The following is a 26,400-nucleotide window of genomic DNA, read 5'->3' as shown; positions in this document are numbered from 1 at the left end:
TGTGTTCGTGGAATGTGGCGGGTGTACACTCACCGGTGAAGCAGTCTAAGATATTACAAATTCTCCGGCAGAAGGGGATGCATGTGGCTTGTCTGCAGGAGACACATCTGTCCGATGCTGAACATGAGAAAATGGGTAGGGGATGGGTTGAAGAGGTTTATTATTCCACGGGCACTACCCATAGTGCAGGGGTGGCTATTCTCCTTAGTAAACATCTTCCCTATACTGTGCATAGAGTGGTTAAGGATACAGGGGGGAGGTATTTGTTTCTTCATTTGGATATTCAGGGTCAAGAGATGGTATTGGCAAATATTTATGCTCCAAATGTGTTTAACCTTGATTTTTTTCAGCAGCTAGTGGGTCTGGGCGCCACCTTTCCGGATGTTCCCTTGATGGTTTTGGGGGATTTCAATGCAGTCTTGGACCCAGATATGGATAGATTGTGAGGGGCCTCTCCTATGGATTTCAGATCAGCCAGAGGGTTTACTCAATTTTGTAGGGTTTTGGACCTTGTTAATGTGTGGAGATTATATCATCCTTTGGATAAGGATTTCACACATGTGGCCCGTGCTCATCCCACCATGTCCCGAATAGATAATATTTTGGTTGTCCCTTCTTTTTTGTCCCGGGTGAATCGAGCAGAAATTGATGTCCCTACTATTTCCGACCGAACTTTGATATGGGTGGAGGTTTGGGGTATGCAATTTGGAGGTCGACCTGGTCCGTGGAAATTTCCTCATTTTTTTATATTGGGATTGGCATTTTCGGGCTCATATTATCAAATACTGGCAGCAGTTTTTACTGGATAATATTTCTTCAGCCTCCAATCCGGTGTTACAGTGGTAAACTGCCAAAGCGGTTCTTCATGGGGAAACGACAGCGTATGTAGCCCAACAACGCAAGGAACAATTGCGTGATCTTTTATATTTACACCGGAAGGCAGAGGTTTGTAAATGTCAGTGGATTGCTTCTGATTCCCTTCTGGTGGCTCGGGTGGCCCTGCAATCTAAGATTCATGAACATAGTCAGAGGTCCCATCAATATTACTGCCATCGGTTTTATAAATATGGTAATCGGTCTGGTAGACTTCTGGCCCATTTGGTACATCCTTGGCAGGGCCCTCATTTTTGTAAAGGACTTTACTTTCAGGGTGTTTTTGTCACTGATCGGGACCGCTTGATGGAGATTTTTTATGAGCATTTTCGGGAATTTTATACCAAGCGGCAGTCCATCCCAGCCACTTTACATTCTTATTTCCAGACTCTCCATTTGCCCCAACTTTCGGGGGAGTCTAATCAGTTTTTACATGAACCGATCACTGCCTTGGAGATTAGTCAGCTGATTAAAGAATCACCTCTGTCCAAAGCACCGGGACCTGACGGTCTCTCATCAGAGTTTTATAAAATTCTGCAAGGTCATGTAGTCAAGCATTTAGAGGCTTATTTTCCTCAGGTAGTGTTGGATGGGCACTTTCCGGCCCATGCTAATCATGCTCATGTAGTATTGATCCCTAAACCTGATAAAAATCCGTCAGTGGACTCTTATTGTCCTATTTTGTTAATTAATTATGAACTTAAATTATGAACTTAATTATGAACTTAAATTTTGCTAGCAAAAATTTTAGCTACGTGTTTATCTTCCCTTTTGCCTGAGGTGATTCATCCGGACCAGGTTGGCTTTATTCGGGGGAGGCAGGCGGTGTGGAATGTGAGAAAAGTTATGGCCGCCTTGGTGTTACTTATTCTCTTCCAGCCCTCCTGATTAGTTTAGATGCCCGTAAAGCTTTTGACTGTGTGGATTGGGAATACTTGTTTTTGGCTTTGGGTAAATTTGGGCTGGGGGGCCTGTTTCTGGACATGGTGCGGGTTCTTTATGCCAATCCCAGTGCGGCAGTGTTGGTTAATGGCGCTGTGTCAGCCGGGTTCCGGGTGGAGCAGGGCACTCGTCAGGGGTGTCCGTTTTCTCCTTTACTTTTTATTTTATCTTTGGAACCTGTGTTGCACTGTATCAGGGAGGATGGCTCTATTTTGAGCCTTCCTGTGGGTCAGGATGAAGTGCGGTGTCTGGCTTTTGCCGATAATATTTTGTTGTTGCTGACCCAGTCCCCTTCCCTGATCTTCAAGCTTGGGGTGTCTTGCTGGCTCGGGACTGGCTTTATTATGGCCAAGTCATCCATTATCTGCACTCCCTGGACTGCTCTACTTTGAATGAAGATATGGCAGATATGGTTCAGGAAACCTTGACCCTGTCTCATCCATCCCAAGCAAGTTTATCCTTTTACCAGGTCAGCTTGGGAAGTTTTAGTGTTCCCTGGAATTTTGATGCTGTTGCAGTGGTTTGGAATCAGGACCTTGCTTCTACTGAGAAGATTACTGGTGAGGGCTTGCATCTTCTTATGCGACATCTCCCGCGCCTGACTCGCTCGGTGGTGTTGCAGGAACAACACTACAAATTCTTGTTGAGACTTTGCATCTCCCCCTACAGGGCGTTGGTTGGTTGCTGGCTTTGCTACTCATGCTGATTGTCCTAAGTGCCATTCTACACCAGCTGGTCTGTTTCACATGTTTTGGTCCTGCGACAGAATACAAACTTTCTGGTCCTTTGTTGGTTTCCATCTGCAGACAATTATAAAAAAAAGAATTCCCCTGAGGGCGGATGTTTTATTTTTCTATCAATTCATCTCTTTGGGATTCTCTAAGGGTAATTCCTTATTGTTGAAAAAAGCTTTGTTGTTGTCTCGTAAATGTATCCTTTTGTTATGGCGGCAAGCAGAGGTGCCTACCCTTACTATGTGGAAAAATGAATTGTTTACCCTGTTGAAGTATGAATATTTGGATGTTAAGAATTGTGGCCCTGGTCGATGGAGGAAATTCCGGGTGATTTGGGCTCCTGTTTGGGACAGTTTGTCCCATGGCGCCCGAAGTGCCCTTTAGAATTTCTGACACTGGAGTGCTTGGAGGGGAGGGGGGGGGGGGCTTTGGGGTTTTTTTGGGGGGTGGGTTGGTGTTTGGTTTCTTGGTTGGGACCATTTGTCTCCGCGCAGACACCACACGGTAGACTTTTTCATCGTGTGTTTTGGTTTGTTTCTGATTGTATCTGTTTCCAGATTATTGTATATTTTCTTTTGTATTTTCATTTCAAAATAAAAACTTTGAAACTAAAAATAAATAAATAAATTTTGATGCATCACAATATCATTAATTCAAAGCGATTTACACTTTAAAACAGGGCCTTAATTATTAACTACAACTGACACACACGAACATGATGTACCAATACATAAGAGAAGTAGGGAGAACTACAATAAGCATAGTAAAGGACACATGAAAGAAAAGTACAGAAGGAGGGTATGAAAGGAAAGTAATTTTAAGTAATTCCTGTATGTTACATGACTATAGGACTGGTTTAACTATCAGGAGTGGCAGCTTCTAGGGAGTGACAGAGGACGTTAAAGCAAATCAATATGTCCTGACAACCATACAAACAAATAGAGTATTTTTACAATTTTATCCATTTTTATAGGATTATTTTAGGTGATATTGAAGTGATCATTACACTTCTCTCTCTGTATTCATGGTTTAAGCAATTGGAGTTTCGATTATTCACGTTTTTTAGCACGCTGGCTTCCCCCCCCCCCCCCACCACCACCACCACCAAATGACATCAGCTAGCATAGAGAAATCGCTGATTCCAAGTGTTTACAGAGAAAATCGCTGATTCCCAGCACTTTCTTCACCGTGTTTTGCCTCTCCAGGAACAGGCCAGGTCTCCCGCCATGTTATTTGCGGTTTCACCATATTCACGATGGTTTGTAATAGAAAACAGCAAATAACATATGAAAAAGTTATTCACGGTTTTTCTGTATTCGCAAGTCTGTTAATCCCTTATCAGAGTGAATATAGAGGGAGAAATATACTGTATTAATATCTTGTGACTAGGGAGGACCTGTGGGCCTAAAAATTAATTGAGTTCAATTTTACACTACCAAGATGCTGCCTCAATCAACTGTTTTTCTAGTCAGTAGCTTTGGGCTAAGGAAACTATCGAGGAATGTTACTGTAAAGCCCAAGATTACTTTAAAAAAGACTTTAGAGATTTGCTGGCATTAGAGAAGATGCTACCTTTACAAGAATTTCAAAATTTCTTCTCAAGCATGGCCTTTATGGAGAAATGACATGAAGGAAGCCATTGCTGAAATGCCATAGGTTGTGTTGCATAGCATTTGCAAAGAGACATTTAGGGGTCCTTTTATTAAACAACAAAAATGGACTAATGAGAACTCAGCAAGAAGAAAGTGAATATTCACAAGTGGCCCAGTCAAAGCTTAGACTTGACTTTAATAGAAAATGTGTGGCAAAACTCAAAGATTGTGGTCCACAGATGATCCCCAGCCAACTGTCATATGAGTTGCCATACTGGGACAAACAGAATGTCCATCAAGCCCAGTATTCTATTTCCAACAATGGCCAATCCAGATCACAAGTACCTGGCAAGATTCCAAAAGAGTAAAACAGATTTTATGCTACTTATCCTAGAAATAAGTAGTGGATTTTCCCAAGTCCATGTTAATAATGATTTATGGACTTTTCTTTTAGGAAATTATCCAAACCGTTTTTAAACCCTGCTACGCTATCTGCTTTTACCACATTCTCTGCCAATAAATTCAACTAATTAATTACACATTGAGTGAAGAAATATTTTCTACAGTTTGTTTTAAATTTACTTAGTAGCTTCATTGCATGCCCCCTAGTCCTAGAATTTTGGAAAGAATAAACAAGTGAATCATGTCTACCCGTTCCACTCCAGTCAGTATTTTACAGACCTCTAACATATCTTCCCTGAGCCAATATGAAGAACCTAGCCACTTTAGCTTTCCTCATAGGGAAGTCATTTCATCCCTTTTATCATTTTGTGGCCTCTCCATGTACCTTTTCTTTTCTGAGATGTGCTGACAGAATTACACACAGTATTTGAGGTGCAGTCACACCATGGAGCAACACAAAAGCATTATAACAGCCTCATCTTTGTTTTCCATTCCTTTCCTGATAACTCCTAAAGTTCTATATGATTTCTTAGCCAGAGGGTTTCAACATATCATCAGTAATGACACATAGATCCTTTCCTGGGTGGTGACTCCTAATGTGGAACTTTGTATCACATGGCTATAGTTTGGGTTCCTCTTTCCCACATTAATCACTTTGCACTTGCTCACATTAAAGGTGATCTTCCATTTTGATGCCCAGTCTCACAAGGTCCTCTTGCAATTTTTCACAATCCTCTTTGTGATTTAACAACTTTGAACAACTTTGTGTCATTGGGAAATTTAATGATGCCACTAGTTGTTTCCATCTCTAGATCATTTATAAATATATTAAAAAGCAGCAGTCCCAGCATAAAAACCCTTGGGGAACCCCGCTGTCTATCCTCCATTGAAAATACTAACCATTTAACCCCACACTCTCTTTTCTATTTTTCAATCAATTCTTAATCCACAATAAGACATTACCACATATCCTTCGATTTTCTAATTTCAACACCATTCAGTTGTGCAAAGTTGCTAAATGCTTATCCTAAACAACTCATGGCTATTATTGTTGGGCAAGAAGTTTTCGTCAAGTACTGAGTCAAAAGGTGTGACAATTTCTACAATCATGATCTTTTGATTTCTTATTCTTAGGGCTAGATTCACTTACCTCCTTTCCGTGCCCGATCTGTGCAGGCCCGACCAATTCACAACACAAAAAAATTAAAATGAGGGTGATTGGAAGAAGACCCCCCTCCGACTGCACGGATCGCTAGTGTGCGATCCTGACGCATGCGCAGACCATCTGCTTTCCATGCGTTGTGTGTCCGTTTTAGCTTCTGTGCGTCTCCTGCTCTGGAATGGCGATCCCTGGCATTAACAGCAGGCAATTTTTGACTCTCCTGCTCTCTGCCGCCGTTCCCCGCAGTGCTGCGGGGAAGGGCGGCAGAGAGCAGAAGAGTTGGAGCAGCAAGAGCAGAGCTTGGCTGGAAGGAGCAGAGAGCAGAGCGGCTCCAGCAAAAGGCCTAGAAACACTGAAGAAGTTAGGGAGAGAGAAGCGGCAGAGAGCAGGAGAGTCGGGGGAGGCAGAGAGAGTCGGGGCAGGCAGAGAGCAGGAGAGTCGGGGGAGGTAGAGAGCAGGAGAGTTGGGGGAGGCAGAGAGAGTCGGGGCAGGCAGAGAGCAGGAGAGTCGGGGGAGGCAGAGAGAGTCGGGGCAGGCAGAGAGCAGGAGAGTCGGGGGAGGTAGAGAGCAGGAGAGTTGGGGGAGGCAGAGAGAGTCGGGGCAGGCAGAGAGCAGGAGAGTCGGGGGAGGCAGAGAGAGTTGGGGGAGGCAGAGAGCAGGAGAGTCGGGGGAGGCAGAGAGAGTCGGGGCAGGCAGAGAGCAGGAGAGTCGTGGGAGGCAGAGAGAGTCGGGGCAGGCAGAGAGCAGGAGAGTCAGTGGAAGCAGAGAGAGTCGGGGAGGCAGAGAGAGCAGGAGAGCTGGGGAGCCAGAGAGAGAAGAGTCGGGGCAGGCAGTACTCCGAGTGGAGCCTCACACTCAGAATTGGGGCAGAGAGCAGTTTTTTTACACAAGCGACTGGTCCTCACCAGTTGCCTGTTCTTGATCGGCCAGCCAGTCAGTGTGTCAGGAAAAAAGGGTAGTGAATCGCGTCCTTCCTGCTTTGTATGCCGATTCCCCTAATTTGCATGCACGAATTGGGATTGGATCGTTACATAGATTAGTGAATTGGGTCGGTGGGAAATTGGGTCACAAAAGGCTCGCAAACCGATCGGTATACGATTGGTTTGCTTAGTGAATTTAGCCCCTAGTTACTTTTGGGCTATTTCTATAATTGTCCTTTCACTTTGGAAGTGCAAGATCAGCAAAAGAAACTCCTAACTTTAATGCATTTGTAAGGCACTGTATTTCTCCTCTCTCCTGTTAACCTTCCAATAGTACATAATACCATCTGCTGAAGGTATCCAAGTAAACAATCGTTGACTCACAATGTTACTGTCCCAGCTGGTAAGGAAGAGTCTGTAGTTCAAGAAATCGGCTTTTCCTGACGCCATCATCTTCTGTTCCAAGGAGGCAAGCAGGTCTGCAAACCAAGCAAATGCTCCTGTTTCCCTGCAGATCCAGTAGAAATAAATCTGCATGCAAATGACAGACATGACTGAAACAAACTGGATACACCGTCAGTGATACAGCATTATGATTACAAGCCAGGAAAAGATGGCTAAAAGTTCAGTGTGGACAGGATCACTAATCCCAGAGTGTGTCACTTAGAGCAGTGGTTCCCAACCCTGTCCTGGAGGACCATCAGCCAGTCAGATTTATGGGATAGCCCTAATGAATATGCATGGGGCAGATTGCATGCCTGTCACCTCCATTATATGCAAATCTCTCTCTTGCATATTCATTAGGGCTATCCCCAAAACCTGACTGGCTGGTGGTCCTCCAGGACAGGGTTGGGAACCATTGGCATAGAGGTTAGTAAAGAAAGGAGACCCCATAAATCAAAGAGGAAGTATAGAAAATCCAAAGGCAGGGTCTACAGGTCCGTGAAATAGTGAGTTATGGTAGACAGCCTCACAATTATCACTTAACCAGGAGTGGTATTCTATAATGGTAAGCATGAGGGGGGGGGGTTGGTGCTATTAGAGAATATGTGAATAGGGAGGGAGAAACATGCCAATATACAGCCGGGACCACATATGCCACCCCAATGGTGGGCGGAGGGGTTCGTGGCTACCTTGCAGCACTTTCACATAGAACTTACTCTATTCTATAAGTAATGGGGCTCATTTTTAAAACACTTAGACACATAAAGTACCACTGTACCCTATGGAGCATTGTGTGTCTAAGTGCTTTCAAATTACACCTCTATGCATGAATCTGGCGAACTCACTCATCCTCCACCCTCATGTTCAACCCCCTCACACATACACAGATAAGGCCCACATATGTTACAGAACAGTGCCAACCATATATATGGGTCAGGTGCACACACAACTGAAAATCAGTGCCAATTAGCACCAATTAATACATATTAAAGCCAATTAACAGCCAGTTATTAGGTTGTGCGCACAATTGACGTTGTATAAATTGCATGTGTAAATTTGCAAACCAAGCCCAAATTTGGGCACCCTAGTTTATAGATTTAGGGGGAGAATATATGGAGCCTTCAGTTAGTACAAACCTAAAGTAAACAGCCTCCACGACTAAGATAGTTATATTGCCCTTGATGGGAAAGTAAGAGAACGGGACAGGCACTTTGTATATGACAGCGAAGGATTCAGAGTCATCTGTGGTGAATTCGTTGTGTTTACCTTTTTTGTTTTGAGGCTCTGGTCTCCATGCTGGAATTTATACCAGATGGATTTAAGAATAGAAGCAAAAGGGGTGACACCGATTCCAGCTCCAACTAACATGCTGACCTCATACTGGAAAACATCTTCACTGGCTGTGCCAAATGGACCATCCACAGCAATCCTATCAGACAAAAATTGGTTATGGATCAAGATATCTAGCTTGCATTGAACATAAGAATAGCCTTACTGGGTCAGACCATTGGTCCATCAAGCATAGTAGTCCGTTTTCACGGTGGCCAATCCAGGTCACTAGTACTTTGCCAAAACCCAAGTGTAGCAATATTCCATGCTACCGATCTAGGGCAAGCAGTGGCTTCCTCCGTGTCTTTCTCAATAACAGACTATGGGCTTTTCCTCCAGGAGCTTGTCCAAACCTTTCTTAAAACCAGCTTTGCTATCCGCTCTTACTACAACCTCTGTCAATGCGTTCCAGAGCTTAACTATTCTCTGAGTGAAAACATATTTCCTCCTATTGGTTTTAAAAGTATTTCCCTGTAACTTCATCGAGTGTCCCCTAGTCTTTGTCATTTTTGACGGAGTGAAAAATCGATCCACTTTCTCTCTTATTCTTGTGCTCTTTTCTCTAGCTACTAAGAAGTAAAATGTTTAGTGCGGGAAGGAGAAGGAGCTACCTAGTGGCAGTGGCGTAGTAAGGGTCGGGGGCACCCTGGGCCATAGCACCCGCTCATGCCCTCCTCTCTGTGCCCCCACTCCTTCTGCCCCCCGCTCCTTCCCTCCTCACCACCCCCGTACCTCTAAATCTTCGCCAGCGCAAGTGGCTTCCTTGCGCCAGCATTGGATTTCCTTCTGAATCTAGCCCCAAGACCCAGAAGTGATTCACATGGGAACCAGGCTGGCATGAGCAACAGACAGATGTTGCTTACCCTAGCAATGATAATACAGAGGTACGGGGTGGGGAAAGGGAAGGCATGAGCATGGCATGGTGGTATACAAGTCCCATTCCCTTCCTTCCCTCCCCCCCCCCCCTCCAATCTAGGGTTACCATAGGACTCCTGAAAAAGGAGGACAGATTGAGACATCTGGGTTTTATTTCCATTGCTTTCAGTGGAAGTAAAACCCGGATGTCTCAATCCATCCTGCTTTTTCTGCAGCCATATGGTAACCCTACCCCAATCTGTAGGGGAACTTTTAATGCAGACTTACAAATCAGAGCTTAAGGGGTGAAGCCCATTTTGAGCTGGTTACAGCCCATTGCTTTGCAGGCTGTCTCCTAATTGATCATTCATAAGAACATAAGAATTGCCCCTGCTGGGTCAGACCAGTGGTCCATCGTGTCCAGCAGTCCGCTCCCGCGGTGGCCCCTAGGTCAAGGACTTGAGCCCTGAGTCTAGCCTTACCTGCGTACGTTCTGATCTAGTATGAACTTGTCTAACTTTGTCTTGAATCCTTGGAGGATGTTTTCCCCTATAACAGCCTCCGGAAGAGTGTTCCAGATTTCTACCACTCTTTGGATGAAGAAGAACTTCCTTACGTTTGTACGGACTCTATCCCCTTTTAACTTTAGAGAGTGCCCTCTCGTTCTTCCTACCTCGGAGAAGTAGAACAACCTGTCTCTATCTACTAAGTCTATTCCCTTCATTATCTTGAACGTTTCGATCATGTCCCCTCTCAGCCTCCTCTTTTCAAGGGAGAAGAGGCCCAGTTGAAAAGAGGAGACTGAAGACAGCAGCACATTTTTCCCCAGCACTTTCCCTTCACTCTGAGATTACGAATATGAGACTGTGCAGGTTCTTTTTACTAAGGTGTGCTAACAGATTTAGTACATGCTAATGAATTTGAGTGCATTAAGTGCCATGGAGCCCTTAGGTATACAATGGGCTGCACCGCACTTAGCGCAACCTAAATCCATTAGCACACCTTAGTAAAAGAACACCTTTTTGTATAGCAGTGCCGATCGTGTTATTTTATTTAAACCCTTTATTTGGCATTGTTGCTCAGAAGCAACATGTGTCTTCTATGGCTCTTATGGGACATCTGCATCTCCACTGTTGCTCTCGTTCAACATCAAGTTCCGTAAAGCAGTCGTTTTCACCATTAGTCAATTAAAGGGTTAATCAGATTTTCTATTCTGCCTTTACCTATTTCAGTTCAAGGTCAGATTACATTACAAGAGGTTGGATCAGTTACCCAGGAAGTTACAATGGACTGTTTGACACTGACATTCAATAGAGTTGCTAGTACAGGTAGAACAGTATAATTATTAATACAGTTACATACAAATACATAGTTACAAGGTCAAGTAGGTTATCATCACTGCTGAATTTTACCTCTGTAGTTTCCAATGACTCTTCTGAAAGGTCCCATAGAGTACCTCTGTATTATGTGGCCAAGCACGTAAAATTATGAAAGCACCCATGTAATTTCTGTCAGCTAAAGATCCATTTAGCCAATATGGCTGATGGACTTGGTTAACTCCATTTTTACCAACATAAAATGCTAAGAAATTATTATTATTTTAATTCTTTATTCATTTTTACATCAAATACATAGTGCAAACAGAACTGCACTCTGTTCCAATCAAATAATATACAGTTTTAAAATGCCACCTCCCAACCTCCCTCCTCTTCCCTCCTGGATGTGTATAACACTTTCACAAAACAAAGGGAAATAATATTAATATGTCATAACTTGCAACAATTTGTTAATGGGCCCCAAATTTCCTTAAATTTACTATGATGTCCCCTCTGTATAGAAACCAAAACAAAAACTGCAGACCATGTGCAAGATGTAGGCACTGTTTATTACAATATTAATGCAGTATGGTAAATATACCACCTTATTACCAACCAGTGGACCCACTGGTTGGTAATAAGGTGGTATATTTAACATACTGCATTAAGATTGTAATAAACAGTGCCTACATCTTGCACATGGTCTGCAGTTTTGGTTTTGGTTTTTGCTTGCTGTTTGTTTACTGCAGATTCCATTGGATTTTCTTTTCGTGTCCCTCTGTATAGAATAAATGTTTTCAAACGTATAAATTTGACATAAGGACTCCCACCAAAAACTATAATTAAAGTTATCCCAATTTTTCAGTATCATCTGCATGGCCACTCCTGTCATGATGAGGAGCAATTTTTTCTGATTTGCATTTATAGGTTTCTTGGTTAATAATATCGTTCCAAATAATAGTATATCATATGATAGTGATAAAGGAACTTCCAGTATCATATTAATTTGACAAAGGACAAAAATAAAGCAAATGCCCTAACGTCCCTATATCAAGATGACAATGCCAGCATCTATTAGATTTAGAATTATCCAACCTTTGCAACCTAACCAGGGTCAATAAAGATCTATGCAATAAGAAAACCCAAATCTGTCTCATAGATGCTGACGCTGTACATCTCATCCTCCAATTCCAAATTTGTGGCCATTGAGAAAATGCTAAGAAATTATTGAAAATGTATCCCAACACCGTTTAAGCATTATTTTGTTTCAATATTCCTTCAACTTACTTGGGTGTATTTGGCTTTTGCTGTTGAAATGCGTCGATTAGTTTCTCTGTCCAGTCTCCTGCTGATCGGATGTGTACAGAGAAAAAGTCTTCTTCCGGGGCAGAGGTTAGGGTAAAAGGATGCCACTCCAGTTGGGAGATGGAGGGACAGTTAATAAAGATGTATTGCCCTACTTCCATCTGGAATCCCTTTCTCTGCATCTGCATTTCCAAAACCTTTGATGGGTGCATAACAGCCTGGAGGTAAAAAGGACATGAAAGAATGAGCTCCAAGGTGTCAGTATGGGGGCACTATTTCCTTCAGTGATTCCTGCTGGAAGGTGGGAGAATAACTGACTTTCTTCATCAATGCTTGATGAGAAGGGGAAAGCCATGCCATAGCCACCTCTTCTACAGTAGATGTAATGAATGATCAGCTGAGATGTTCATCACTACTAGATCTCCTATAACATTGTCCGAGGGCGACGTAATAAGTTAAGAACATAAGAATTGCTGCTGCTGGGTCAGACCAGTGGTCCATCGTGCCCAGCAGTCCACTCATGCGGCGGCCCTTAGGTCAAAGACCAGCGCCCTAACTGAGTCTAGCCTTACCTGTGTATGTTCCGGTTAAGCAGGAACTTGTCTAAATTTGTCTTGAATCCCTGGAGGGTGTTTTCCCCTATAATAGCTCCGGAAGAGCGTTCCAGTTTTCTACCACTCTCTGGGTGAAGAAGAACTTTCTTAGTTTGTACGGAATCTGTCCCCTTTTAACTTTAGAGAGTGCTCTATAGCTCAATGCATACTAAGCCCATTTTACTCCCTATGTGGCATACTAAGGGGTCCTTTTACAAAGCTAAAAAGTGGCCTTAGTGTGCCCTTATACGCATCTTTCCCATGTGCTAAGACCATTTTTAGTGCAGCAGTACAAAGGCTGATTTTCTAATGCTAATATGTCACCAGCGCATGGGCATTAAAAAAAAGATTGCCATGTGAGCCCTTGCCACCACCTATTTTGTAGGTGGTAAGGGCTCACATTCTAATACTGCGCTAATCAGCATGTGACAATGCAGACATGCTGAGAACTGCTGAAATGCCTACTTTCCATCTTCCATACCTGTTCCCTTATTAAAACGAAAATTAAAAATAATGTTTAGCATGTGGGTAGCATGTGTACATTTGGAACTTAGGCCTCCTTTTACAAAACTGCAATAGAAGTTTCTAGCGCAGGGGCTGCGCTGAATGGCCTGCGTTGCTCCCGACGCTCATTGAGTTCCTATGAGCGTCAGGAGCAGCGTGGGCCATTCAGCGTGGCTCCCCACACTAGAAACTGCTATCGCAGTTTTGTAAAAGGAGGCCTAAGTTCCAAATGTACACCTGCTACCCACACTTAGGCATCCTGCAGTAAGCTCTTTTAAGCTGAGGTAAGCAATAAGCACAAGCTTGTGCTTTCTGCCAAATGGTAAAAGAGCTCCTAAGATTATGTAAATTACAGCAGAGTAAAATATATATGCCCAAATGTGCAGTAATCTTTGTTGTTTTTAAAAAAAATTTCTTTATTCATTTTAAAGCCAAAATTAAGTGCAACATAATATACAGACATTTTTCACTTTAACTGCACTTAATTTCTATCAAATTATATTTTATGACAAATACCTATACCACCCCCCCCCCTTTCTACATTTCCAATAATTGCACTCAAATTAAAAGCATCTCCCCACCCACCCTGGTCGTGTATGCTCAAAGGGCAAAATCAGCAATCACTCCTTGCAGAATTTTGTCAATGGCTCCCAAACCTCCATAAATTTCCTATAATGTCCCTGTTGCATGGCCATCATGCGTTCCATTTTAAAAGTGTGGCATAGAGATTCCCACCAGAAAGTATAATTTAACAGATCCCAGTTTTTCCAGTTCCTCAAAATAAGTTGTATGGCAACCCTGTCATAATAAAGAGAAGTTTATTATTATGGGAAGATATTTGACTTTTAGCCTCATTAACGTGCCAAATAGCATGGTATCATACGTCAATGCTACAGGATTTTCCAATACTTCATTCAGTTGACCCCAAATGGATTTTCAAAATCTAAGTATCAAGGGACAATAGAACAGTAGATGATACAATGTCCCTACATTGAGATGACAGTGTCAGGCTGAGAACTATCCAATTTCTATAAACGAACAGGGGTCCAAAAAGATCTATGTAACAAGAAAAACCATGTTTGTCTCATAGACACAGACACCATACATCTCATCCTCCAAGTCAAAATTCGTGGCCATTGAGTCACAGAAATCTGCTGCTTTATCTCAATGCTCCAAATGTCACAAAGACCTGTCTTTGGTTTCTTATTCAAAAATTCAGATATTAATTTACCATTGAGCGGCCTGATGTCCCAGGAAATCTGTCTGGAAGCATAGGACTGGCAAACTATACTGATTTATAAGATTTTGCCAATCAGGGAACCCCTTCTGAATGGTCTGTTTCAACTGCAACCACTTATAATTTTGAGACTTAGCAATACCAAGTGCTTGTTGCAGTCGTGAAAAGTCAAGCAGCTTTCCATCTGATACTACATCATTCAGAGTATGTATGCCCTCCTTCATCCAATGCTTCCAGATGACCTTAAACCCGCCAATTTGAATCTTGGAGTCCAGCCAAAGGGACTGACACTTGGATTTATGAATTGGAATAGGTGTTAAATTATTAATAAATTTTAAGGTCTGCCAAGTCTCTAATAAAATTCTATTGTCCTTATATAACCTACATAACTTGATACTTAAAATGTGACCCAATCTCAATGGAGACAGGAGTTGCCGTTCCAACTATAACCAGTCTGGAAGATTTGCCATGAGCTCGGGGAAGATCCAATACACACCCTGACGCATTATAGAGGCTTGATGGTACCCCCCCCCCCTCGCCGCAATTGGTTTTTGTACAGATACTAAAGCAATTCTTGCAGTTTTACCTAGCCAAACAAATTTAGTGCAAATACTATTTAATTTCTTATAAAAGGACCCCTGAAAAACACTGGCAACATACCCATTTGGTAACAAACTACAGGCAAAATCATCATCTTAACAGTTTGGATTCTCCCCCACCAAAAAAGATGTAAAGGGTTCCATTGCTCACACATTTCTGTAACCTTCAGCAGTAAAGATTTTTCATTTACTTTCATCGTCTCTTCCAACATTTTCTGTATCCAAATACCTAAATATTTTATACCCTCTTCCTTCCAAAGAAAGGGGAATGAATCAAATAATCCTTTTGGACAATGTACATTTAGTGGAAGAACCTCTGATTTACTCCAATGTATTTTATAGCCAGAAAATTTGCCAAATCGGTCAATCAAATCCAGTAAAAGTTTTAGGATTCCTCAAATGAAGCAAAATATCATCTGCATACGCAGAGACGTTATATTCCCGATCTGCATAAGGAATACCTTGAATCTCCTTTGCCTATTGAATAGCCAATAGCAAGGATTCCAGTACAATGTCAAAAAGCAAAGGAGATAATGAACACCCTTGTCTAACTCCCCTCTCCAGACGAAAACATTCTGAAAAAGTATTATTAATATATAATCTGGCAAAAGGGGAACTATACAAGGTTTTAATCATTTATATAAATCCAGAACTAATACCAAACCAATCCATTGCTTGATACATGAAGGTCCACTCCACTCCACACGATCAAAAGCCTTCTCTGCATCCAAAGACACAGAGAAGGCCGGATCTTCCATGGCTTTTGTTAAATTTAACATGTGGAAAGCCAGTCTGGTGTTGTTTGAAGAATGTCTTTGAGCAATCAATAATACCAATAATATAAGGGAGAGCCTTGGCCAAGCATAAAGCCAATAACTTAGCCAGAAGTTTTCCATCTACATTAATCAGAGAAATAGGCCTGCAATTTGAAACCAACGTAGGATCTTTATTTGGCTTTGGCAAAATTATAGTTAAAGATTCTGCCATAGAGTAGTCCCTGTTTTACATTTTGCAATCAAATCTTAAACTAAGCACAGGGCAGAAAAATAACAGGCCTTCACAAATACAGCCGTCTATGGTGAAACAGGTCAGAATGAGAATAGATCTTCAGCCGACATAAAAACTTAAAAGATAAGTGAATTTGAAAAAATTACACTAATAGCATGTTGTAAAATAGCATGAATTGCATGAAAGCATTGAGTTTTAAAGACTTAAATTCTTGAAAAACACTGATCAATGAACAATGGGTGTTAGTTGCTATGGTATAAGAAAAAATAACCCTTAAGAAGGCACATCTGAATTCTGGGTTATCAGTATTAACATAATGAAAGTTGTTGAGATAAATTAGACACACACGACAAATAGACAAGATTAAGCTAATAGGATCCATTATAGATTTGTATATGCATAAAGGAGTGTGCATCTCACCAAATGATACCAGCACAATTTTCAGGTCCTATTCTCACCTTTTAACTTGCACTTCATTGTCCTGGTCTCAATCTCCTTTATCTCTTTCTTCTCTTGCTCTGTATTTGATTCTGTTTGTGTATGTAATCTATTGTGACCCTCCTTGGGAAAGGCGGGGTATAAATAAATAAATACAAATATCTTTATACAACAGAGGAACTAACAGTAGCCATCCAAACTGGGAACTAACTTTTCACTCCACGTCAGACCAGGAATTAAATTCTAATCTAATCAGGACTTCTTAAATCGCATTTTTTTCCAGTTCAGGTTCAAGGCGATTTACAGGATAAAAGGCCCATTGTGCCACATGGGGATATACAGTAAAAAGGAGGGGGTACAATCTATCGTAGGGGAGGGTTACATAGTTACAGGAAGGAAAAAAAAAAGAGCTACAATGTGTAGGACTTCTTCATTGTCTGAGGTGAATTTGAGGGTCATGTTGCAGGAAGAATGTCAAACAAGTATGTTTTCAGCTTTTTCCTGAAGATGAGGTAGTTTGGTTCTGCTCTTATGGAGGGCGGGAAAGAGTTCTATGTTTTTGAGGCAATATATGTGAAGAGGGAACCGAAAATTCTCCAGAATTTCACTCCTTTGGATGAGGGGGATGATCAGCTGGTTGGTGTTGCTTACCCTGGTTGAGGTGAAGGCGGAGGAGGAGAACATGTAGGCTATGTGCTCTGGAGTGTTGGTGACTCGTGCAGGGTATACTCTGCACGATAGTTTAAACATGATTTGGGCCTTTAAGGGCAGCCATTGGAGGGCGTGATAGTAGGCAGAGACTTGGTCATATTTTTCAGGCCAAAAATCAGCCTGATTGTGTGCTCTGGATCAGTTGGAGCCTGTGCATTTGGGTGGAGGATAGTCCCGCATATAGGGAGTTGTAGAAGTCAAGTTGGGTTAGGATTAGCATTTGGACCAGGATCACAAAGTGGTTGTAGAAGTATGGTTTGATCAGTTTCAATTGCTTTAAGCTGCAGAAGTTTTTGGTTTTTTGGGTTGGTTTTTTTTTTTTTTTGGGGGGGGGGGTTGCAGAGGTTTTGCAGAGGTTGGATATTTGGGTGTGTAGGATAAAGTAGAGTCTATCAGGATTCCTAGCATCTTGGAGGTCTTTTCAATGTTTAGCATAGTGCCAGTGATTAAAGTGAGGGTGGTGGGTGCTGCTTGCATGGTGGTATGGATCCAGAGAAGCTTGGTCTTGGTTGTGTTTAGTTTTAGTTTGTTGGAGGTTGCCCAGTATATTGTTTCAATGCCTTTGTACACTATTTCGGTGGATCACCAGCATCGGTATACAGTGGGCTTAGGAGGACTATAACATCTTCATAGGATAATAGACATTCTCCACTGGTAAAGGTGAGAGTACCTAGGGAGCTCATAAAGATGTTGAAATGCATTGGTGAGAGTAGGAATCCCCTGGGGTACTCCACAGTCTGCTTTCCAGCTTTGGGAGTAGGTATCATCTTTCCATACACAGTAGTCTCTGTTTGTTAGGAACTCATTAAACCAGCTGAGGACTGTTCCATGTAGGCCTAACTCACTGAGTTTATTTATTAGGACCTGATGATCTACAAAGGCAAATGCAGCTGATATATCAAACTGTAGGAGGATTGATTGGTGTCCCTTGCTAAGCATCAGCTTGACTCAGTAGTGTTTCTGTGCTGTGTTTGGGTCTGAAGCCATACTGGGAGGGATGTAGGCAGGAAAATTTGTCTGTGTAGCTTGTTAGTTGTTTGCAGACCAGTGTTTCGAGTAGTTTGGTGAGCAGAGGTATACCAGCTATAGGTCTGCAGTTTGAAGGTGCAGATAAGTCTACTCCATGGTTCTTTGAGATGGGTGTGAGAGCATTATGACTCATTTGGGAAGAAAGTTGGCTCCTCTGTAGGAGGTTGTTGATCAAAGTCATCCAGTGAGTGAGTTCATGTGGGATGTGGGCATATAAGTGAGACGGGCACGTATCTAGTTTGCTGCTTTTGGAAGATAGTTTGTGTAGTTTGGGAAGAACCTCCTCAGGGGAGAGAGGTTTGAAGGCGATCCAGGATTGGTCTGCCTTTCAAGGATCTTCAGTACTGAGGTCAGCTTGAATCTCTGGTTGCACAGTACTAGACACTCTTTTGATTTCTGCCCATACGTTTATGATTTGGTCTTGGAAATAGCTTGCTAGTTCTTCGAGGTGGGTTGAGTGTCTGAGGTCACTGTGCCTGGTCTTTGGGGGGCAGTGATGGCCCGTGTTATTTGGAAAAGTTTCTTAATGTCTAAGGTATGGTTAGTTATTAGAGATGCGAAGTAAGACTTTTTAGTGTCAGCCACTTGATGTGGGTAGGATTTCATTGTTGTTTTCCATGTTTGTTTATGGTCAAGGGAGTGGGTTTCTAGATGTCAACAGTTTTGTCTTCCAGCTTATAGGATGTCATTGCACCATGGGGAATGTTTGGCGGTCCTCACTTTGTGGAGGGTGCAGCGTGGCAATGTAGTCTAACGTTTTGTGAGTTGCGGAATCTCGGTCGTTGAGTTGTATGTTGGCTAGGCGAGTGGCAACTGTGGTCCAGAATTGATTGTAATCTATTTTGCCCCTACTTAAGAGTTTCTGATTTGCAGGCTGAAGGATAGTAGGTAGTTATCGGATCAGGGGACTGGTCATGCCTCAAGCCTTAGGGGCTTGTGTACATTTCCCTGCATTGTGTGGAAATAGCTAGTGCCTTCAACTGTGTAAAATGTAAATGGAATGGTGCTAATGTGTGCACATTTTTGCACATCTTTCCTGCATTAGGCCCTGAACTGTGCACAGGAAAATGTCTTTCCAATATTACTCTCTGCCCTGCACAAGGCTTAGAGCCTTTTACTACATCAGCCCCTTTGCCAGAACTTCTGCTGGGAGAAACCAGAAACTGGGAGGGTAGAGCTGTCCTCTGCAATGCAATACCCAAAGTATGCCAGGGAAAATTCAACTGTAGAGAGAAAAGTGGAAACATCAGTAAAGCTCTTACCTTTGTAACAAAAACTCTCTGTTGAGAGCGGTAAAACCGTATCAGTCGCTCAATGATGTAAAGAATGATGGGAGCCAAGACCCAATACCATGTCTGTGGAGAAAATAGAGAAATGTTTGCAAACATACTGAATTTAGAGGACCCTGCACCAAGAAGATCAGTGCTGGCCCAAAGGTCTGGAGAAGGGTGGAGGTCCCTTTTCATAAGTGTGTGTGGGGGAGGGAGGTCTGGAGACTTCAGGTTAGTCTGACACCACTCCAGGTGGGGTGACACTGATGGATTCTGACTATCCCGGACAGATGTGGCAGATGCATTGGGAGACAGACTTGGCAGGCTAGATTTCAAACTTAGTAAAATAGAATTGTTTCCCAGAGCTCAGGACAAATGGTCCTTATTTTTTCACTAGTAGAGAATGACACGGGGACAAAGCTTTCCCCATCCGCACAGAACTCATTTTCCCGTCCTGTCCCCATGAGTTCTTATCCTGCAAGCTCCGTCCTCATCTGCACAAGCCTCAAACACTTTAAAATCATAAGTGTTCAAAGCTTGTGCAGTTAAGGCAGAGCTTACAGGAATGGGGTAGACACAAGAGCAGCGAGAAAAACTCACAGGGACGGGATGGGGAAATTGAGTTCCTGCGGGGACAAAATTGTCCTCGTGTCATTCTCTAAGTGTGAATTCCTAAATGCCCTTCAGCATTCCTGAATCTGAGAATCTCATGCCAAGAATGCTCCATTTCTGAAAATGACAAAACTACTGGACTTGCTATAGTCTCCATGTCTCATTGCCTAAGATTAGGGATCAAAGAGTTCTCCTCTCTTTTCAGTCCATTATTCCTTCCTAAAGTAATGTAATGTAATGTAATTTATTTCTTATATACCGCTACATCCGTTAGGTTCTAAGCGGTTTACAGAAAATATACATTAAGATTAGAAATAAGAAAGGTACTTGAAAAATTCCCTTACTGTCCCGAAGGCTCACAATCTAACTAAAGTACCTGGAGGGTAATAGAGAAGTGAAAAGTAGAGTTAGAGGAAAAATAAAAATAAAATAAACATTTTAACAAGACAGCATTGATCTAAATACTTTGGAAGGTAGAAGAGAGGAGAGAAAGGAATAGAAGCAGAAGGGGGAGCCGTTGAACAAGTACCCTGCTCATTGACAGCTTGCCTGTCTACACAAAGCTAATAATAGATGTCCTCCAATCTATAAAATACATTTGGATTTTAGATTTATTCACTTGCCTTTTCAAATTAGAGCTCAAGATAGGTTACAATTCGGCCTACAATTTGAGGAACATTAACAAATCAATGGCATGGCACAATGGAAGGCGGGGGAACACTTATTTATTGATTTTTAATTCTTGTCCTCCAGGGATTCAAGACAAAGTTAGACAAGCTCCTGCTGAACCAGAACGTTCGCAGGTAAGGCTAGTCTCAGTTAGGGCACTGGTCTTTGACCTAAGGGCCGCTGCGTGAGCGGACTGCTGGGCACGATGGACCACTGGTCTGACCCAGCAGCGGCAATTCTTATGTTCTTGTGTTCAGTTCGATTCTATGTGTGGTATCTGTGTGCTTCGTCTAGTCCTATTTTAGGCTCTATGCAGTCCGCAAGTAGAAGAGGAAGGGGTGCCAAGGAAAATGGGCAGCCTAGCTAGCTGGGAGCTGAGATCCAGCCACCTGAAGGAAAGGAACGGCTGCTAACTAAGGCGAGGATGGAGGGAAAAGCTGGAGAGGGTTTCCTATCGTTTTCCTGGGCTTTTTACTAGTCTGTGTGTGCCATAAATACGAGGTATGTCTGTTACTTGGGCCCGATGTGCGCATCAGCTTCCAATTGAATATAAGGGAGAGCTGATAAGCATTCATGAGTTCTGATATAGGAATTGCAGAGGATGAAGGCCTCTTAAATTGTATTGGCTTCAGAGGGAGGCAAGTAGACTTTTCAGTGTGCCAAGCTGAGAGACAGAAGGTGGCTGCTAGGGCCTGGAAGGGGGGGGGGGGGGGGTAGGAAGAGAGGGAATAACTGCTAAGGATGGAAATGGAAGAGGGGGTGGGGCAGAAGAGAGAGTGCTGGGTTGGTATTTGGGTTGGGGTTGGAGCTGTGTCATGCAAGGCAGAACGACAAGAGGCGTGAATAGCCTTCTCTGAGGAATTCAGTGGGTGTCAGTATGTATACTGTATGTTGAAAGTCCCACGCGACTTTTGATATTTAGAAAGGACAACAGAGTACCATTTGCGAGGTAACTGATAGCGTGAATAGTTGATAGGCATGTTTATTTATTTTTAAAATTTTCTTCCCCGCTTCATGCCCAAGCAGGTTACAATAGCAAGCACACACAAACAAAACATACTCAAACACATTATAAATTATACATCCTATCCTATTCTTTCAGATGTATTCACTAAAACTAGCATAGCACTAATAAAAGGTTCGTACTATATGAACTATAAAGTGCATTTCTCTTTAAAACTAATGAAAAGCTTTAACAAATAAATACGTTTTCAGCTGTTTCTTAAAAGACAATTTCTCTCTACATAGTCTTAAAAACCCAGGTAAAGTAGTCCACAGACAGGGACCAACAACAGAGATAGTTGTTGCTTGTGGGTCTTTTTAATAACGTGTTTCACCTAAAGTATCAACCGATAACCTCATTGCAGATTGCGATCTCAAATTTCTAGAATTACTGTGTCAAAAGCTGTTTCAGATACAAAGGTGTCTCCCCATAAATTACCTGATGAACAAGTATCAGAATTTTGTATTCAATCCACACAATTGAATTGGTAGCCAATGCAAGCTTTTCAGTACTTGTATAATATGATTCTTCCAAGCTGCAGCGTTCTCTACTACCTGTAGTGCTTTAATTTTACATTTTGGAATACCTACCAACAAGGAATTACTTTCAGCATCCGCAGATTCGGTTATTCGCGATTTTTAAACAAAATTTTTTTTTATTTTTCGGGCTATTTTAAGCCCTGTAAGCCTTCCATTAAGCCTTACCTGGTGGTCTAGTGGGTTTTCGGGGCAGGAAAGATCTTTCCACGCTCCTGCCCCATGCAGATTGCTCATAGGAAATGGCTGCCATGAGCTCCCATAGTCTCTCGAGACTATGACGGGAGCTCAAGGCAGCCATTTCCTATGAGCGATCTGCACGGGGCAGGAGCGTGGGAAGATCGCTCCTGCCCTGAAAGCCCGCTAGATCACCAGGTACAGCTTAAGGGGGGCTTACAGGGCTTAAAATAGCCAGGGGAAGCAGGTGTTAGGGGCTGAACCGGCCCGAATATTATTCGCGGGCCGGCTCTGCCCCTAACCCCCGTGGATATGGAGGGAGAAGTGTACAAAAATCAAGACTAGACATCACCATACATTGAGTCACAGACCGAAAATCTGATATTGACATCATAGATGTTACCCTTAACAGCAATCTCAACTTGAAGAATGCACCTTTAACCGTCTGCATAATCTGCTCTTGCATAGAGAGCTTTGCATCCAAATATACCCCTAGCGTCTTAATATGCGGTGAGACAAATAAAGTCACATCCCGCACCTTCAGTTCTCTTGTATTAAGCAACAATTCATCATTCCTGATGAACATTACCTCTATCTTTTTCAAATTCAAGACCATAACTGGGTGTCCAGGTATAGCTGGTACAATCTGAAACAGCCTAGCTTACTAACTGGCCAATGCTCAGAACTCCTGCGCTGTTCTCTACAGCGCAGGAAGATACTGAAGGAGCAACACTGACAAATAACTTCCCAGTATTTAACACGAATAGCATGCAAATCATATGTGCGCTATTAGCCTTAAGCATTGGAAAGTTATTTTTTGGTAAGGAGGGGGCACATGCCTGGGGGAAGATGTGGCTCAATGATAGAGCTGCTGCCTCTGCACCCAGAAGCTGTGTGATCAAACTCCAGTGTTGCTCCTTGTGACCCTGGGCAAGTCACTTAATCCTCCAGTGTTACAAAAACGCAGCATACAAGTCCACCTTCCCTTAAGATGACCAAGTGCCATTTTAAGCTATTTATTGGACATCTTTTTGTTTTGAAAATGAGCCCCATGGTTTGAATTCTGTTCTTTTTTCTATCAGTAACCAGTGCAGTTCTTTAAGCAGTGGTGTGACATGCTTAAATCTTTGATTTGTAGTATATGAGTCTTGCAGCAGTGTTTTGTATCAGCTGGAGATGGTATGGTGAATAGAGGGGCAGGGGGTGGAGACAGGCTGAGGCTGGGAAACTTGATCACTTGATAGGAGCCAGATTTGGAGGAAAGAGAGGGAAGGGATATGTCTGAAAAGGATTCAAGAAAGAAAGCCCCGTGAGAACTCCCAGCCAAGGCAACTTTCACCAACAGTACCCTGATAAATTAAAATCCTACCCTAACGCTAGCTCCATGCTGGCATTAAGTTTCCTGTGGTAAGGTCAGAGTGTAACTGCTGCGCTGTTTCTGAGCATTAGGAGGGAAGAGCTAAGCAGTTTGTCTGAATACATTTATATCAGGGATCTCAAAGTCCCTCTTGGAGGGCCGCAATCCAGTCGGGTTTTCAAGATTTCCCCAATGAATATGCATTGAAAGCAGTGCATGCACATAGATCTCATGCATATTCTTTGGGGAAATCCTGAAAACCCGACTGGATTGCGGCCCTCAAGGAGGGACTTTGAGACCCCTGATTTATATGCTATTTGCACTGTTCTTCAACACTGTTCCCTGCACTGGTTGCTTCTGAACATGGGCACAGCCTAATGCTTGTGCTGGTCCGGCTCTAATTCCCTCTAGCACTGGCTTTAGGGTTCTGAAAATTGACCTGTTAGAGAGTTATTGATTTGCACTTCTGTAGCTGCCAACCAAATAAATGCACACCATCACAGTTTTTAAAAGTACAAGGATTCTTACGGCAGGCGGATTCCCTTCAAACTTTGGTTCTTTGCAGTCAGAGTCATCATCGTCCCAGTTCTTATAGTCCTCTTTACAACTGTCATAACTATGTGTTTCCATACTCTTCTTTGTTTGTCCACGTACAATGCGCCTGAAACACAGAGAACAGACTAAGCAAATCAGATGTTGTTTGACTTATCTTTCCCTTCTGTACTGAAACCTCCCCCCACAACTCTCTTCCTCTCTGTCCCCTCCTTTCCCATTCCCTTTCCACTCTTCTACTCAGGACTCCTCCATTTCCTCTCTTCACCTCTCTTTGCCTGGACAGTGAAAGCCACTAAGGTCAGGAAGGTTTAAAGTATATAAAACTATATATCAGGTGGCCTTATCATTTCAGGGTTTGTACATAATCTACTATTACTACTACTACTACTATTTATTATTTCTATAGTGCTACAAGATGCATGCAGTGCTGTACATCAAACACACAAGAGACGGTCCCTGCTCAAAAGAACTTACAATCTAATTATGTCCGGTGTGGACAAAAACAGTGAATCGATATATGCAATTTGTGGATTTTGCCTTCTATGACAATTCTGATAATTGGGCACAAAAAACTGGAAAGGTTATCTGTATATTCTAAACTGTAAAAGCTATGTGTATTCTCTTTGTGTGCATGTTATGTTTTTTTCTGTCCAGGCATGTAGACTTCCTGTTTGTGTTGTAGGTTGATGTCTGTCATGGAAGGGTGGATATTTAGGACCTGATTCTGCAAAGCGTGTCTAATGTTGGGTGCCATTTAGACATCCAAGATAGGTGTCCTTTGTAGAATTGCGCTCAGCGGCACTCAGCACTGTTTAGACATCTAGCTGAAGCTCAAACTAAGCTCATAAATAGACTTGGTTTCCATTCATCTACAATATAGGCATCATATGGACTCCCTAGGTCGCTTAGCATTATGTAAATGACTCAAAGGATGTCTATATTGAAGCCTCGCCCAAACTACCCCCATTCCAAGCCCACGCCTATTGAGTAATGCATGAGTTTTCCCCAATAGGCGTCCATGAAATTATGGCCACATCTACAAAATGACGACCACATCCTTTGGATGCCTAAGTGCCAATTAACGCTTGTTAAGGCTCTTATATGGCTCAGTATTTGGCATCATTTAGGCACCCTTTATCAAATCAGGACCACAGAGCATAAGTATTGACACATTTACTGAGAACACTGTTATAAAGGACAAGCATGTTCTGTAAATACTGCTTTACCCAATTCCATGGATGACGAGGCCTGCAAAGAAGATGATGAAGAGGTGGTGGGTGTACCAGAACACCTCAAAATAGCATCTGCGAATGAACTCTGTTGATGTGGTGATCATGAGGATCAGAGCCAAGGTGATAATCACCCCGGTAATGCCAGCAATGGTGGTGAAGGCCACATATGTGGGACTCTAAAAGTAAGAATACAAAAATGAAACACTTCAGCTTTTCAAGCAGGGACAAAAAAGAAAGGAAGCATGAAATAAGTACAATTAGGTGATGAGTAACATGGTCTGGGGTAAGTGACTTACAACTGAGCTGTCTAGCTTTGAGCGGATAGGATTCAACCAGGAGCCATCTTCGCCACCGATGTCAGAGAGTTTCCTCAAGAAATGGTTCTCATCTTCCAGGCTGCTTTTATTGTAGCGTTCGATATTAAACAAGTGTGCAATAGTGTGGACAGCTAACAGTGGAGAAAGATTGAAATAACAGCTCTAGGTTTTGTTGTTTTAAGCAATAAAAGAGTCAACAATGAAGAAATAAATCTCTGCCATCTAATCTATCAATTCAATCCAGGTTTAAGAGCAGGTACTTTGCTGTCATCCATTGTACTTACTAAACTGAACCAAGATCACCTATATTGGCTACACAAAGAAACCTTTCCACTGTGGATTACTACAAATCTCCAGCCATAGACCATTATTTTAGTATTAGTCACTTCTGAAGCAACAAATCCAGGACTAAAATTACTTCCCTAAGTGGGATGAGTGTCTCTAGAACTAATATGGATCCCTCTCTACAATCTTTCCCTAGTCCAGTGATTCCCAACCCTGTCCTGGAGGAACACCAGGCCTGTCGGGTTTTCAGGCTAGCCCTAATGAATATGCATGAAGCAAATTTGCATGCCTATCACTTCCATCATATGCAAATCTCTCTCATGCATATTCATTAGGGCTAGCCTGAAAACCCGATTGGCCTGGTGTTCCTTCAGGACATGGTTGGGAATCACT

General features: G+C 42.5%; 1 protein-coding gene across 2 annotated transcripts in view; it reads right to left on the bottom strand.

Moving 5' to 3' along the window:
* Window positions 1-26,400, bottom strand: part of NOX1 (NADPH oxidase 1) — a 52,199-nt gene that overhangs the window by 11,573 nt on the left and 14,226 nt on the right. For both annotated transcript variants that reach the window (XM_033943940.1, XM_033943941.1), the window contains exons 5-11: window positions 25,702-25,853; window positions 25,400-25,581; window positions 24,147-24,279; window positions 19,256-19,348; window positions 11,857-12,092; window positions 8,336-8,498; window positions 7,010-7,156 (exon numbers count right to left, since the gene is read on the bottom strand). In XM_033943940.1, coding sequence (XP_033799831.1) covers window positions 7,010-7,156; window positions 8,336-8,498; window positions 11,857-12,092; window positions 19,256-19,348; window positions 24,147-24,279; window positions 25,400-25,581; window positions 25,702-25,853 — 1,106 coding nt within the window. The remainder of the gene's footprint in view (window positions 1-7,009; window positions 7,157-8,335; window positions 8,499-11,856; window positions 12,093-19,255; window positions 19,349-24,146; window positions 24,280-25,399; window positions 25,582-25,701; window positions 25,854-26,400) is intronic.

This window comes from Geotrypetes seraphini, chromosome 5 (genome assembly GCF_902459505.1).
Source record: "Geotrypetes seraphini chromosome 5, aGeoSer1.1, whole genome shotgun sequence".
NCBI classification, from domain to species: domain Eukaryota; kingdom Metazoa; phylum Chordata; class Amphibia; order Gymnophiona; family Dermophiidae; genus Geotrypetes; species Geotrypetes seraphini.
This window is presented reverse-complemented; position numbering and strand designations above follow the sequence as displayed.